The sequence below is a fragment of the Pezoporus occidentalis genome, unplaced genomic scaffold (assembly GCF_034315485.1).
Source record: "Pezoporus occidentalis ecotype Australia unplaced genomic scaffold, CSIRO_AGI_Poc_V1 ctg106, whole genome shotgun sequence".
Taxonomy (NCBI): domain Eukaryota; kingdom Metazoa; phylum Chordata; class Aves; order Psittaciformes; family Psittacidae; genus Pezoporus; species Pezoporus occidentalis.
In genome coordinates, this window is record NW_026912843.1 from 2,402,026 (window position 1) to 2,419,437 (window position 17,412).

General features: G+C 44.5%; 1 protein-coding gene across 1 annotated transcript in view; it reads right to left on the bottom strand.

Moving 5' to 3' along the window:
* Positions 1–11,548, bottom strand: part of NUP210 (nucleoporin 210) — a 66,235-nt gene extending 54,687 nt beyond the window's left edge. Inside the window, exons 1-3 of the mRNA XM_062620865.1 lie at positions 11,325–11,548; positions 1,758–1,894; positions 618–749 (exon numbers count right to left, since the gene is read on the bottom strand). Of these exons, the coding sequence (XP_062476849.1) occupies positions 618–749; positions 1,758–1,894; positions 11,325–11,482 (427 nt within the window). The 5' untranslated portion in view covers positions 11,483–11,548. The remainder of the gene's footprint in view (positions 1–617; positions 750–1,757; positions 1,895–11,324) is intronic.
* Positions 11,549–17,412: the final 5,864 nt, after the last annotated feature.

Here is a 17,412-nt window from a genome sequence, read left to right on the forward strand (position 1 = left end):
GCGCTGCACAGCCCTACATGGACAGAGCTGCTCCTCTGTGCTGCTTCAGCAGCTCTGATCATCATGAGCCTGAAAGGTGCCTCCCAAAAGTGAGTGTTTCTATAATAATTAACAGTTATTAATCCAAGCAACAGGTGTTTGGTCTTCTATATAATCTCCTGCACCCTGTTGGATACTTGACTGGACTCAGATAAAATGTCCTTCTGCAAAATTCTTTAGACAAAGAAAAGAATAAAACAAACAGGCTACATGACCTTCCTGTGCAGCCTTGCTCAGTCTGGTTAAATCCTGGTGGGACACTTCCACAGGACAAGTGCTGGGAGTAAAAACCTGATTTCTAAAAATACCCTTAGCACTACAGTTAAGTTTCCTGGGAAAATACAGAAAAAGGGCAAGCAAAAGTTGGAAATCAAGCACTGTTTGACTTCCCTGTTCAGGTGGCATTTAGATTTTACACCTGAACAAAAACAAGAGGTTACTTAATGTACTGTCCAAAGAACTCCCTTTAAATTATTCACCTTGATACTCAGTTGTGTCACAAATAAAACCAGTGCACGTGTCAGACAATTAAGAGTTCACTATGTATTTTATCTCCTACTAGTAAGTAAATCTCTTACCTTCAGAATCCAAAGCCTGAATTTTTAGCTCCAGTGGTGAATCTTCAAGATAGAGCTCTCTTGTTGTGGACACGATCTGGATGCCATGAATTGTATCCACTATAGCATCACAACGAAGCACTTGTCCGGTCACTTGAAGAGAAACGGAAAGAGCACACGAGATCAGCAATACTGGATGCACTCATCAAGAGCACCCACAAGACAAACGCAGCTCAAGTTTAGCCCATGGCACAAGACACTGAAGGAACTGAAACTAGGTCATGACCTTGACCAAGAAACTCTTGGTCAAACGGTGACTGTGGCTAGAGCAAGAAAAGCAGTTTCCTTCCTCATTGAACTTTGGAATAAATCTTAAGAAAACATGATTCCAATCTACACTAACAGTTGGATGGTTTATCTAAGTACATATTTAGAGTTTTTACAGTGCAACTGTTGGACTTTCACTCACGGATGATAAACCCCTGTACACCTCTTCATCTAGTGACTGCAAGACATTTAATTGATCACGTTTTTGCCTATCTGCGGTAATAAAAAATAACTAGCTGTACTGTATGACAGACACAAAGGCAATTTCCAGCTTTCTAAATACAAGACATCTGAATTTGCATTACAGAAAAAGTATGCACTGAAAATTACGTTCAGCCACCACCCTTGCCTTTTTTGTTTGTTTGGGGTTTTTTTAAAAAGAATTACCCTTTTTCCTGGATGTATCATTAATGCTCTCTTCATCAGGGACTGTAGTGGTAGGACAAGGGGCAATGGGCTCAAATTTCAACAGGGGAGATTTAGGTTAAATATAAGGCAGAAGTTCTTCCCTGTGAGGGTGCTGAGGCACTGGCACAGGGTACCCAGAGAAGCTGTGGATGCCCCATCCCTGGCAGTGTTCAAGGCCAGGCTGGACACAGGGGCTTGGAGCAAGCTGCTCTAGTGGAAGGGGTCCCTGCCCTTGGCAGGGGGCTGGAACTGGATGAGCTTTAAGGTCCTTTCCAACCCAAACCAGTCTGGGACTCTGTATAGTTATGACCATGCATATGAATAGAAATTTCTTGGTTTGGGCACTTTTTAACCTCTACTTTGTTTCTGAAGGATGCCAGGATGCCCATAAACAAGAATTGGTGTGCTACAAAAGTGAAAACTTACTTATATCTTCAGCAAAGATGATACTGGTCAGTCGAGTGGGCTGCGAGGACCGTGCCTGGACAAGAGCTTTCTGGGAACACTGGCGCTCATCCTGATATATCAGCTCTATGCTCGCCACCTCCGGCCGGGTGGAGGACCTACAAGGGTATTTGATTGTGTTAGCAGCATTCAAGTTACAAAAATCAAGGGTCTGGTTAAAAAGCCACAAAAATAATTTACATGAGACATGCTGTCTGGTCATGGCCCAGCTTTCACAAGACCTGGACTGCAACAGCTCCTGCAGGACCTCAGGAAAAGCAAGTGCAGGCTGAGGAAGGGGGAGAGCACAGAGCAGAGGCCCACCAGCACCCAGGCAAACACAGCAGCATTATCTCCACTGTGGCATGGTCACTGCTGAAGGCCATTCAGCCACCTTAGAGCTGCACCACTCCTAACAGTCACAAAGCCTTCGGCCTGACCATTTATTACCTTAGAGGCATGGAACAAGGAAAACCACATACAGAATACTGAAGCAGAAGGTAAAACAATTTTAGCTAAACTCCAGTCACCACCTGTAATCGCATTATCAAAGCAAGTCTGAAACAAAGTTCTGGAAACACTGGAAGTTTTCCCTCATAGCAGAACATCACAGTTATGTAAGTCTGCTATGGCAGAGCCTCTCAACAAGTACAAAAAAGCATTTTTTAAATGGCTTTAGCCTGAAATATGTAACACGGTGTAAAACATGCAAAGATGTATAAACATCTTTGGTAAAACATAAGCCTACATGGAATTTTGACCTAAAATCAATGCATCTGTTAATCCCTGCTCTCACTTACATGGCTTTTCCAAAGACAACTTCTCCAGGAATAAGCTTGTGAGAACCCCACTATGGACATGGAGCCCAGCCCTTCCTTCCTGTGTGCCAAAAATGTTGAGATGAGGGAAAAATAAAATTCCTAAATTATTAGAAACCAAGCCTTTTGAAATTAAAATTGAGATAACAGCAATATGTGTCTGAGGCCCCAGTGTACTGCTCAAAGCAACTGACAAGATTCAAGCAGGCCATACCTCTGGTAACTAATTCAAGAATGTCACTCTTCCCAGCTGGGATGAGAACTGGGACACAGCTTCTCCTTACCACTCGTGCAGGAGCTCCTGCAGAGGAAGCAGAAAGCAGCCTGCCTGCGCACAGCCCAGGGCCCAGCACCCTGCTAAGCCGCTAGTGAATTAAGCCATTGCTGTTTGCTTTGGGATCCCAGTGAAAGCTCTTTCACAAGGGTCCTTGGGAGGATTAAATCCATGAAGAGAGCGCTGATGACAAAACTGCTGAGGAATTGCTCCTCCCAGATGATGACAGCATTGCATTGTCTGGTAAGCAGACTCCTAACCAGACACCAGAACCCCACCTGGTAAAGATGGTGATGCTGGATTAATTCAGGCTTCTCTTCTGGAGGATGTTCAAAATGCCTATCTGAGATCTATGGGGAAAACCTAAATCAACAAGGAGCTGGAGAGGAGTTGCAAACAAACAGCAAGCTCCCACATGCCCTTCTCCCCAGATGAAGGCTGTAGCTACTTTTAATACTGGCAGAACCAACCAATCCATAACAGTGAACAAAAAAAATTCTTGTTAACTAAAACTGAATCCACTTCGATAAATAACTGTAAGACAACTGAACATGCTGTGACAGCTGTTAACATGTTACCTGTGAAGATAATGTTAACAGTTGCAGTCCAATGTGGTAGTTGTCACTGGAATAAAACTTCAAATCCTGTTTTCAACACTAAGCTGCAGACAAAGCACCAAGAGCACATCCTTCAGCTTGAAGCAGTCTGAGAGGGCTAATGCTGCATTCCTCACCAAAACTTCACTTGAAACAAACCTACAGTGTGTCAGCTCCCTGGTTCCCTACATATGTGTCTGGATTTTATCACACTATACTGTCCCAACAAGCTTGTGATCCAAGGGCACCCAACGCTGGCCAGAGCATTTGCAGTCGCACCTGCCCACAGCAGTGTTCAGGCTCACAGGCACTGCACAGCACTACAGGAGCTTTGTCTTGGCCAAAATTCATTAATTCAACAAATTATTAATTAAATTCATAATATTGGTGTGCTCCCAACAATATTTCACTTACACAGAGGTTAGTTTTAAAGGATTCTGAAATAACAATAGCAACTGCTCATGCAGAAATTGCAAATTATTTTATCTGGTCAGGGTAAAACCAACCCCAAGCAGCATGGAATGGAAATTAAAAACCATGTACAAGATTAAGCCTTAAAAGTGTTTGTTATATTCTAGATATCCAAGCAATGCATACAAACATGGGCCTATTTTGTCATACTGGGGCATACAGTGTTTCTAAACCAAAGTGATTTATTTTCTATATTAGTAGTACATTTAGTTTCACTCTACAGAGATTAATTCAGGAGTGAACAATTATTTTCCTGTCATTCTGGAGCTTCTTAGGCAGCCCTGAAGCAGTTTTCCAACACTTTGCAAGTTTCCCTCAACAATGTTAGCATTCACGAACAGTAAGGCTCTTCCTGCACTTGGCTGGTAGGCTTTTTGAGCTGAGCATGCCAGTCTGACTGAACATGCACGAAGGCATTTCTAAATAAGCCTTATACGCATGGAACTGACTTTTACTATTTAGCTCATTCCATTGACTAATATTATCTGCCATTAGATTTTGTTTATTAATTTGAGGAGTTTGCATTCTTGCAATGTGAAACTGCTTGTGTTTACAACACAACAGAGGTTTCAATGTGTTTTGTATTTGTTCTTTTAATAGATGGCTGTGTGACAATACATAACCACCACAGTCTGCACTAATAGCAGCGTTGTAAAACTAAATCTAATTACAGAATATTTTTGAGACTAGAAAAAGGAACAAAGATAAACTAAAAGTCTGTAATAAATTTTAGCTGTGAACTTACAGCCCACAATTGTAAAGGAAGTTTTAAGCTTTTCCAGCTGAATGCTGGTTAACTCCTGGTTGTCATGAGCAGGGAACCTGAGAACAGAGAATACTTGGCCTCTAACAGTAGCTTAAAACAGGAAGTAGAATATCAGCTGAATTTCTTACTTTTTTTAATACAAACACATTTTTAGTTTTATTACCAACAGGATGGTAATGGTGGTAATAGATAGAATTTTAGGCAGTTGTCTGAACTGGCCTGGTGCAGCAGGGCCTTTCTGAGACCCGAGTTACTACTGAGTTACATTAAAAACCAATCTGAATGACTCTTGCATTTTACACCATAACATCTGAAATATTTGATGACCCCTCAATACCATTCAGCAATATCAAAAGCAAGTTCTGTTTACAGGCGTATACGACTCAATGTTAAGAACAGAAGAGATACGGAACTATCAAACAGGCTGGATGTCAGTGGCATTCATCTGCCATAATACACACCAGGATCACTACTGCACCCTGGATGGATGAGAAAAATAAACTTTTGCTTTAAAATTACATCAATGACTGCATTTATACCCTCTTCCAATTCCAGCGGCTCTTCAGCAGCACGTCAGCATGTGATACTGAGAGCTAGGCTTGTCAGAGGTCAAAATTAGATCCTGAGAAGCGAGCCATGGGAAGCATTTCTGGCACTAGCTCTTGATCCCATACCAATGCCTATAAGAACAAGCAAGGCAGGAGAGGAAGCTCTAGGAAGAAGCATGAAGGGAAGGGGGGAGAGCTAAAAGAAGCCCCTGTATTTATCTCCCTCAGAATAAAATCCTATTTGCTGGGGAATTAATAACACTTGCAAGAAAGTGTCATTTCCATTTTACACACGACTTTCACCTCCTTGCTACTGTGTGCCAAGATTATATCTACAGATGTACCCAAACCTAAGCCTGCAGTTTCTTAATCAACTGTTCTGTAATATCACATGTGACTACTTCAAGGATTATACTTTATCAGCTGGTTTAAAAATCAGGCAAATATTACTCTCCTCTGTTGGTTCTTAACTACTTCAAGACTTCTTACTTTGTCAGCTCTTCAGACTGAACTCCAGGGCCGACATCAGCACAAATCCTCCCTTGTGGAGATGCACCACAACTGCAGCTGATCTCATCTTTTAGAACTTGTATCAGGTATGGGGGCACATAGGTAGCCAGTGGGAAACTGGACAGTAAAGTTTTGCAAGAGTCCAGTAAGACTAGACTGACCAACACATCAGGTACCTTATTTTCAGTCACTCTTGGGACTAGCACTGTTGACATACACAAGTGAAAAGAGACACAAGAGCCAGAACAGCATCCAGGCAACTGCAGTTGTATGATAAAAACTAGATTCCCACAGAACCAAGGATCTGGGAACTGAACCCATTCCAAAGAAAACACAAAGGAAGCCTGGCAGACTTCCCTAACTCTTGAGAATTTTTAACAGCACAGCGGCAGATTCTCTATTGTTCACTCAACCCTCTCCTAGGATGTTTCTTATTGTACTGGGAAAACAAAAATCCTCCATCTAGTTCTGCTTTAAAAGCAAATTACAACATCACACTACAGAACGAGCCAAAGACAAAGCTTTTGCTTACCAGGGTGAAGGCTGTAATGGTGATCAGCAGGCATTGCCATTAACTTCGAAGTGGGCAGAATTAAACCAGTGATGACTGTTCTCAAAATCCAACCCAGATGCCCAGCTGTAACTTGGATGTTTTGTCAAATCAACTGGTGACCAGAAGCATTTCACCTTAAATGCTTATTTCTGTACTTTTCGTGGCTGCATGAAGGAAATTGGCATGCCACACTAGTGACACTAATCTGCCAACTAAGAGAATGCAATAAATAAGGGTAGGTCTACACAAGTTGTTCTGAAATGAGCTGAGCCTGATTTCAAATTCAAAAATAAAACTAAAAAAAAAAAAAAAACCAAAAAAAAAACCTAAACAGCAATTTACTTACAAACCACAAATGTCCCATTTTGCATTCTTTCCCACTATCCACCTTTAAAACCTTCTCACATGCAGACACCTTTAAAGCCTCAATTACTGAGGTGAGACCCAAACCCAAAGGGAGCAAAACTCTTAAAACATTTCATGGGTGTTCAGCAATGAACACTGCCAAAATCAAGCACAGCCCCTCCCCTCCCTGTCCTCCTTCCCAGGCAGGTTATGCTCACATTCAGAAAGGTTTCTTCAGCAGTAAATGTGCACTACAGGTTGACACATTGACTAAGGCAAAAACCACGATTATTTCTTCCACCTCTTCAAGTCTGGCAGGACACCTATGCCACAGACTCACACCACTGCTCTGGTTTTGAGCCAACACTTTCAGGTAACACAGCCCTGAGCCACCGGCACAGCACACCTCACTTCGCCAACAAGGGTATCTCAACCCAGTTCTGAGCTCGTTTTGGTTTCTCCAAGAGGCTGAAGCCACACTGAGGAAGCACACACCACAGTGCAGCCAACCTACCCAGCAGCACAGGCACCTCCCAGAGAGAGAGACAACATTTTGCTGCCTGCTAGAATTGCCTTCTAACTAGGAAATGCAGAGCAGATGAGACCCCCAGAAAAGGCTGCAGGGGATAACAATCATTATTTCAGATGACATTTCATAATAGGGAAATTAACAGTCAGTATCTCACACAGAACACTTTTCAGTGAAAAGGGGTTTTTAGACCTGTGGTAAAACAGGCAACCCATGAAAGAACAACAAAACCCCCAGAGATTATCAGAGATGAGACTCAGATTTATAGCAAAGTAACAAACTTCAATCAGAAACACTATTTAGTATAGATGTAGATTAGATACTAAGAGGGAGCTCTTCCCTGTGAGGGTGCTGAGGCACTGGCACAGGGTGCCCAGAGAAGCTGTGGCTGCCCCATCCCTGGCAGTGTTCAAGGCCAGGTTGGACACAGGGGCTTGGAGCACACTGCTCTAGTGTAAGGTGTCCCTGCCCGTGGCAGGGGGTTGGAACTGGATGAGCTGTAAGGTCGCTTCCAACCCAAACCAGTCTGTGAATCTATGATAACACATATTTAAAACATGTAAGCACCACACACATTACACAGAGTGGTAAAGCCAATTTACAACCCAGTATCAGAAACATGACAGGACAAGGAGCTAGAAAATGAGCTCTGCAGCCCAGTACTGCAACAGCAGCCCAGTATGTATGTTTGGGGGTCTCTGGAAGTACCCGTGCATCACACGGCTCAGAGACCACCCTGCTGCTGGCTCCCTCACCCCTGTGCTCTGCCTCCTGTTTCTCTCGCTATGGCAATTAGCTTCACTTAGCTTCACATAACAACATCAGTGAGGGCTTCAGCAGCACACACAGATCCTTTTATTAAGGTGGCAAGAAACTCTCCATCATTATACTTGCAACAAACAACAGCATACAGGGCCATCATCACCTTTGAGCAGTTTCCTATTGCTGTAACCTTCCCACAGCAAAACCTCAGACTTCAATGCTCAATGGCTCAAATGCAATCGGTTGAATTTCTCAAAGCTAACACCCGGAGCTTAATTTTCCCCCAGTTCTCACCATGCATATCAATTCTACAAGATATAAAATAATGCTACATGCATGTAAGCATATTTATACACTACAATTTCTGCTATAAAGACCCTGTGCCATACTGTACACCCTGGAGGGAATGGGGCTTTGTTTTTGTATTTCCCCTTACAGCCCAGAATGTTATTATACTAAGGCAGATTTCAAGGAAAGAATTCTGCTTCTGAATGCTTTCATTCTTCCAGGTGCAATTTCTGGATTAAGGTAATTAAAGATAAATACAGATGTAATTTAAATGCTAAATATACTCACACAGACTGTGTTTTGTCCCTGCAGACAGTACCACATAACAATATTTACAGATGGGAACAGTACATGCTTTGAAAACAAAGCTTTCACCAAAAAATAAACATAAAGGCAACTCATGATAGAAGGCATGAGCATCTTGAAATCAGAAAATACTTTAAAGTCATGTTTGTAATTTTATCATGGCTCCCAATCTGCTGGGATGATGATAAAAACTGATCTTTTTCCTTTGAACCACTAGAACTCTCAGACACTACTACAATCACTTTGAAAGAGGTAAACCTGAAGTCCCAATGGGAAACCGGAAAGAAAAAAGGTCACAGCATGCCACTGACTGATTTTTCACAAAATTGGACACTCAGGTATGAAAGCTAAATGTTTGAAATGAGTAATGCAGTCCTTCAAATACTCAAAGGATGGGTTTTGAAGACAGATGCTGCTCTAAGACATTAACAACTTTCATACTCTACCTCTAACCTTGCACTCGGCCGTTATTACACAACCTCAATCCCTTCTCTAGAAACAAAGGGCCTGGATCTTATGATTTCCACTCAAAATCCATGCTTTTGTGCATGCAAGCCACCCATCCCTTTACAAATCCTGGTTGAGGAATGGTCACTACTTCTGAAGTCACTACATTTGACAATCACTAACTCCTTCAGTTTAAAGGCCTCCTTCCAGTAACAGCTACAACTGAGCTTCAAAATGAATGTACAGGAAACCTGTCAGCAAGTAGCTGTGGAGCTGCCTGCCTGCTCAAAGTACACCACTTTCTAATCCCCTACAGCCCAAGGCCCATGAGGCCAGAGCATTACTGCACCATTCACTCACACACACATGCTGCTGCTTCCTCCTGATGGTTTTGTAAGCACACTTTGAGTTTTAACACCCACATCCTGCCAGTCCTTGCAAAGCAGAAGTGAATAAATACACATTTACAATCCGGGTACAGAAAATGATGACACACTCTCTATGAAGCTGATACAGCTTCCTTAATGTTCAAACAAAATTAATCTCTGAAGGGCAGACAGGAGAGGATGCAGAGCATGTGAAAGCCTATCTACAACAGGAGGGATCTGACCCACAGCTGGCAACGGGCACCAATATAACGTGCTCTGAAGTGCTTACAAGTCACCCTCATTAGATATGTCTGTGGACCAATCTTGGTCTTTCCCTTAAGTACAACCTTACATCTTTTCATCTGTAGGTTTCAGTGAGACCTGCAAACGTCTGCATGCTTCTGAGCACCAGGCACATGCAGGAATGGCTGCAGCCAGCCCAGCATCACCTAGCAGTTCACTGGCTAAATGGGAGTCTACACCTCCCAGATTTTACTAGTGCTTTGAAGAGTCTGTGTTTTAGCTTCTTACAATGTACTTTACCACATAAACCAAATCCTTTTAAAGAGTCATTTGCCTCAAAGATTATAATAAGGAAAAAGAAAATTAAAAAACATGAGATTTTCACTAAGATAGCCTATACGAAAATTAAACTACACAACCACAAAGAGCTCATCTAGTTAACTCTCTTTCAGGCAGCTTTTGGAGAAACTCTTATTAGTGCTCTTGTGTGCACTTCTTGTGTACATATTCAAATGTGCAAGTTCCTACAGATCAAAGGCTCATAACCAGCCCAGGGATGAGAAGCGTGGGACCACCAGGCAAATAAACTGATATAGAGTGAAAACACGGCCCTACAAGATATATTTCAGTAACTGTCAGCCGCAAAATAACAACTGAAAACTGCTACCCAAACTGCTATCCATCTGGCACACATGGAAGTATGATCCTAAACATATCCTGACTGCCACATCTTTTTCAGGTGGGTGCCTCCTGCTCATTTCTGATCCAAATTACAGTTTTGTGTGCTAAAGAGAGGACGAGGAGTTGGTAACACTTGTTGAATATGAAGACTGTTTCCAAATCCACACACACTCTGGGACTTGCCTCCAGCCCCTGGTGCTCACCACAGCCCAGCCCTGCCTCCCACGTGCCCAGCCTGCAGGGCCCCCCCTGCACGAGGTAGGTCAGGGGCACTCCCAGACATGGTATATCCCATGTGCTCAGCACTAAGGCCTCCAACAGAAGAGCCAGGAAAGCTCTTGCTTATGGACAACTTGACTTCACTGTCCCCCCGCGACATGAGCAGGGTGTTGTCTGCACTCAACGGCAGCACCGAGAGGCTCTCGACTTAGCTATTTGCTACTTGCGACTCTTGAAGTCCCTACCCCAGGTTCAAAGCGGTCAGGCCTCCGTATAACCACAGCAAGGGAAGGGGCATTTCCACACCAACAGTGTAACCACGAGTCCTGGGTGCTGCCTGCACACACGTGGGGCTGCAGGGTCACTGAGGGTGCGTGTGGAGGCAGGGTGGGCACGGTGCGGTGGGTGCATGTGGGGTGTGAGGTGCATGCGGGGTGTGAGGTGCATGCGGGCGCCCAGCCATGGCGGGAAGCTCTCAGCCCCAGCGCCATTCCCCGCAGAGCCTGCTCAGCCCTGGCCTCCAGAGAGCTGCTGTCCGGAGGGGTCAGCCCCCGCTGCACAAACCAAACCAGCCCACACCGGCGTCAGTCTGCAAAGCCCAGCCGCTCCCCTCGGGGGTTATCTCCGCTTCTACCCCCACGCTGCTGGGACACCCCAAGTAATGCGAAAGCGGCGAGGGGCGGCCTGGCCCTCCTGGCTCCCCCGGGGACCAGCCCCGGGGACCGGCCACCAGGCCCCGCCGCGGGCCGAGAAGACGCCGCAGGTGCATCCTGGCGGCGGGGGACGGAGAGAGCGGCGACACAGGCCGGCGGCACCTGCACTCACCATCGGTAGCAACCCTCGCTGGCCTCCAGCGTGAAGTTGACGTGGGTGCCGCGGGTGAAGGGCAGCAACACCTTCGGGATGTTGAGCTTGGAGGAGGCGGTGAGGCAGGGGGAGAGGAGGAGGAGGAGAGACAGCGCCGGTGGCGCGCGGGGAGCCATGCTCCGCAACGGGCAACCGCCGCCGGTGTGGGCGGGAAAGGGCGGCGGAGGGCGGTGAGGGGAGGGACGTCAGCGGCGGGGCCGGAGGGGCGAGGAGAGGCCTGCCCCCTGCGCGCCCCGGCACCGCCGGGCTGCCCTAATTGGCGCCAGCTGCGGGCAGCGACCGCCGCGTCGAGGCTCGGGCCTGCCGCCAGGTGCAATTACCGCGGAGCTCGGCGGCTGAAAGCGCGCCCGCAGGGGCCGCCGCGCTGGGAGCGGCTGGGCCGGGAGGTGAGCTCTGCCCAGGTGGCGTGGCCGGTCCCGCTGAAGGGATGAGCCAGGCGGCCGCGGCCTGGAAGGGGCTTGTCGGCGACCGTAGCCACCTCGGTGCTGGCCTCCAGTTGTCCCCAAGCAGAGCATGAGCTGTACTGGATGGGATGAAGGCCATGGTGTGTCCAGCTGCCCTCACCTTGCCTGGCAGCACCTGAGGGCAGAGCATGGTGAGGGGGGGCTTTAGAAATGCGACCTATGGATAAAGAAAATAACAAACAACTAAGTGGATTAAGTTGTAAATCCTGTGGATTTGAAAACCCTTAAAAGTCCATCGCGGATATGGGTATGATTACGTGCTCTGCTCTTCCAATGTGCATGTTATGGTAGAATCATAGAATCATTTAGGTTGGAAAAAAACATTAAGGTCATCAAGTCCAAACGTTCACCCAGCACTGCCAAGTCCACCAGTAAACCACGTCCCCAAGCCCCATCCACATAAATACCTGACTCTACCACTTCCCTGGGCAGCCTGTTCCAATGTTCGACAACCCTTTTGGTGAGGAAATTCTTCCACGTCTCCATCTAAACCTGCCCTGGTGCAGCTTGAGGCCGGTTCCTCTTGTCCCATCCCTTGTTCCTTGGGAGCAGAGCCCAGCCCCTCCTGGCTCCATCCTCCTGTCAGGCACTTGTAGGGAGCCATCAGGTCCCCCCTGAGCCTTCTCCATCTGAACCCCCCAGGTCCCTCAGCCGTTCCCCATCACACTTGAGCTCCAGGCCCTGCACCAGCTCCGCTGCCCTTCTCTGGCCCCGCTCCAGCACCTCAATGTCTCTCTTGGGGTGAGGGGCCCAGAGCTGAACCCAGGATTTGAGGTGCGGCCTCACCAGTGCCCAGTGCAGGGGCACTACCACTGCCCTGGCCCTGCTGCCGCACTGGTGCTGATCCAGGCCAGGATGTCATTGGCTTTCTTGGCCACACTGCCAGCTCATATTCAGCTGGCTGTCAACCAACACCCCCAGAGTGTCAGTTGCACAGAGTGATGCTAACCGGGAAGCTAAGCAGGTTCTTTTGTTATAAAGCCACCAATTTTCTGTATCTTTATACCCTTCAAGTAAGAAGACTTATTTTCCTGTTACTCTTTCTGTCCTAGGGAAAAAAGATGGCTGGCAGACCAGAGTGAAGAAAAATGTGAAGAAGCCAAGACATGAATTATGCAAACCAGGTGAATACCACAAGCACTCTTCATCTGAGACACTTGGAGCTCCTCCAGGGAACACAGTAAGTAGCTGGATTTCTTCAGCAAGCGTGATGCAAGCTTGACCTTTTCTGTGTATTGCTTAAAAGTTTGGTGGGACAGCGTGGGAAGTAGGGTAATGTAGGAAGAAGAAGAAAAAGAAGGGAAGTATTAACCATCACAGGCAGATCTGTAGTCATTTAAGTGTGTTCAGAGCCTGGAATGGAATTCAGGAATCACAAATCTTGATATTTTTCTTTTACCCTGTATTTTGTAAACATGTAACAAAATGTATATTTTACCTTCTGGTGGTGGTTGGACTTTGTGTTGGATGGCATCACACTACTCAGTTCACTTTGTTACAGATATTTTTGCTGAAGACTCAAATGAACTGGTGGTTTATGTGTGATTTCATAGGATGGAATTTATTTGAAGCACTGAACACAACTGAAAGTACTCGTGCAAGACCATTCTATTCTGTAAGCCAAAAGTCAGGCTGGTATTACTGCAGTGTGAATTTGTCCCTGTTGCCAGTATTCATTTGTATGTATCATGTCAACGTATGTTTAAAGGTTGTATCTCTTCACCATTCATGGTGCATGGGAAAGGTCATGCTCCTGGAATTAAAGCTATTTAGTGAATGCAATTACAGTGTAGAGGGTCTCCCTGTCCTTACCTACAACAGAGGGATTAGTATAGGTATGCAGTGAGAGAAGGCATTTTAAGAAGGGTACAATCATCTTGGAATTTAAGGCAGTTCGATTATTCCCAGGAAGCTCAGATGCTATCCAGGGGCAGCACTGAAGAGTTTAACCAGCTGTAATTTAGGCAGTTCAGAAGTCAACCAGTTCTTTTCTAAGCAAGTAAACTTATACAAGACTTTTTATTTACCTAGGAGTACTTTTCCTTCATAATTTATTAATCTAGTGTTTTATTTAACAGTACCTCAGCAAGGCTATTCCATTTCCTATCCCAGAGGACTGTGTGCTGCTGTACAGTTCACTTCTCACTGCAGCTTCTGTTTGTCTACTACTCATTTTTTGAATGCATGTCTTGAAATTGTGAGGTCTGATTTAAAGAAGAGCTGAAATTTAAGTCACTGGGCACAAAAAGATATATGGTATTAAAAGTTGTGGCACATCAAGCCACTACATAGAATCGTAGAATGGTTTGGGTTGGAAAGGACCTTATGGTCATCTAGTTCTCTAATCCTCTGCCATGGGTAGGGACACCTCCCACTAAACCATGGCACCCAAGACTCCATCCAGCCTGGCCTTGAACACTGCCAGGGATGGAGCATTCACAACTTCCTTGGGCAACCCATTCCACTGCCTCACCACCCTCACAGTAAGGAACTTCCTTATATCTAACCTGAACTTACCATGTTTCAGTTTGAACCCATCATCCTTTGTCCTGTCATTACAGTCCCTGATGAAGAGCCCCTTTCCACCATCCTTGTAGGCCTCTTTCAGACACTGGAAGGCTGCTATGAGGTTTCCATGCAGCTTGCCTTCTCCAGGCTGAACATCCCCAACTTTCTCAGCCTGTCTTCATACAGGAGGTGCTCCAGCCCCGATCATCCTTGTGGCCTCCTCTGGACTTGCTGCGACAGCTCCATGTCCTTCATACATTGAGGGCATCTTAACTTGCTCCCCAAAATACAGAGGTTTGTTGGTACTTTTCTTCTTTACTCTTTTGTTTCAATCAATCTGTAACCTTTGTTCATAGGCATGTTATGGAGTTCAGTCAAGACTCTGGTATTAGGGAGGGATGTGATAAAATAGCCCATGACTAAATCAATACAATGTGTTTGCAGTTAGTATAATTACAACTGAGTAGATAAGAAGTAAATAGTGAGTACCTGGCATCCTATACTGTGAATGAGGCGAGAAAATGTCAGTACTTCCTAGATTTTAAAAGTAGGTTTTGCAGTCTCTATATATATATATCTCTTTCATCAGCAGTGTATGGTGATGGGTATTCAGTGTGTTATGGGAAAATTATTGTTGTTCTCAAACACTTCTTAGTGATTTTCATAAGGAACAGCAAAGTGCACTTAGGACCTCAAAACTTATTGATGAAACATGACAGGTAAGTACAGCAATTAAATGTCTGACATATCTTTCAGATCATACTCAAAAGCATGATAAGCAATTGTAAGATTAGAATAAGGCAAGAGAAGACTGATGAGCAACTCTGCAGTTTCCATTACACAGTAAAATTACGAAAGGATTTTCTGCTTGCTTAAACTGAAAGTCACGCACTGCAGCACTGTGTTAGTGTTAGAGACTGTGTTGGGTAGAGAAGAGTGGGCTTGGGGGCAGACAGTGCAGCTGCATGCTTGGTGAGGGGTTACTAAAATCATAGCTTGACTTGACATAGTTGCTGCAGTGCTCTACTTTCTTTTCCCACACTGCAGTGATGAGATGGATATGGAGTCAGCACATCCTTTCTTACACTAAAGTAACAGTGCAAAGAACATAAACATAGCTCCATTCACCACCAGTGGGGTGGTTGGCTGTCATGGTACAGAAGTGGAACAGGAGAGACATATTGGGAGTTTATTCTACATTCGTCAATGTACACCTAAGTAAGTCTGATAAAGAACAAAAATGGAAATTCCTTCCTCACAAAGAATGCAATTATAGAACAATAGAGGGAGTATTTTAATGAACTGCTTAATTGTGAGAGGGATAAAGGCAAGCAATAAATGCTTGTTCTCCAACCAGCTGAGCCATCTGTGGAAGAATTACATTTTAAGGAGATTTAAGAGGCAATCAAAATACAGGAAGTAAATAACAAAACACCAGGTGCTGATAACGTTTCTACTGAAATACAAAAATGAAAGGGGGAGAATTACTGAAAAGTTTTACAAACTCACTTGGTTGTTCTGAAGATCTGAAAACACTCCTGAGGAAGCAAGGAGACATGTACTTGGCTTAAATCTTTAAAATTCATCAGTTGCTGGTGGAAAGGTATTTTTTATAAAGCTAAAAAACAACCTCTATCAGTAGATTATGAGGTGATCTTCTGTTTGCAGTGAAATAATTGTAAACCCTAGTTCAGAAAAAGAAAACGTTTGACTGGCACAGTGATGATGGTGCCTATTTGATTGTTTTCCCCTTGAATTGCCTCAATACCTCACCAGCCCTCAGATCTTAAGGGTATACAGGATGAGTGCCTCTTGTCCTTTGGCAGTCCAAGGACTTGCAGAGCTCATCACATTCAGGAAGGCTAAACCAGCTTGATATGAGTACTAAGCATGTGGCTAATCTTAGGGTTGTGCATACATGCTTTACCAGATTGAGGCCCGAGTCTCTGATACATTTTGAACTCAGGTTCTAGAGTTCATTCAGGAAAAAAAAATGGGTTTCTTCAAAACCATCTGGCCAAGGAACACCTGACTGTTTCCAGGCATTTTGTATTTTAAAAAGTCTGATTAATTTAAAATCTTTAAAAATACTCCTCTACACAAAACCAAACAACAAACCAAACCCCCAAACCAGAAAATTCTGAATAATTGCACCTCACAAGGTGAAATTCAAGCAAAATAAGGCAGTGAGGTGTGGAAGATTATTTTAAAGTTTACTGGGTCAAGCTAACTCGAAAGAGTTCCAACTATAACCCTTGCAGATATGTCTGTATTCATTATATATATATATATATATATATGTATGTATGTATGTATGTATGTATAAGGCTGTCTCTGTGTAGTACCAGCAGCTAAATGCATTGGGTACAACCTAATTGTAAGAACAGTGTCGTTAAACTGGAAGAATCAGAGCTCACACTGTAAAATGATGAAAAATACTCTGTGCCATCAAGCTCTTGAACATCTGAAATTATATTTGATTTAAAGGCTAAAGAGTGGCTGTCAAATAACAGTGGTTGTCAAAGACTGTTCCTCTAGGGATGAAGCTCTGGTTGAGAAGAGCTGCCTACACCAGGCTGAGTAGGGCACCTTAATAGACTTGGTGAAAGACAGTAGTCTGGGAATAGTAACTTGAAGTGAGAATAACGGTGATGGGTCATTTTTTTGTCTGGAACTATTTGTGTTTAAGCTGAAGAATAAAATAGTATCCTGCAAAAATCACTGGAAAGATGGACTGTTTGCTTCCTCCTTTTCAGGCTGCATCATGCACCACTTCAGCTGCTCCCTTTGAGAGCGGCGATGGGTGAGACAGACACAAAGTACAGTGCTTTATGTGTATTTCCTGGCCAAGCAGCTCTATGGCTTTCACTACTCTGCTTCCTTGGCTATTTGGTTCCATCCTCATAGCTGCAAAGCCTTGCAAAACATCTCCACCAAAGAAATACCAGTCAAAATAGTACTTAAGGTAGTCCAATATATGAAAAGGTACTTAAAAAAACAGTCATCGGAGGAACAAGATTACAACTGGTATCCCTTAGTAATAGCAAAAGGCTATTAGTACTATTAGTAGTTCA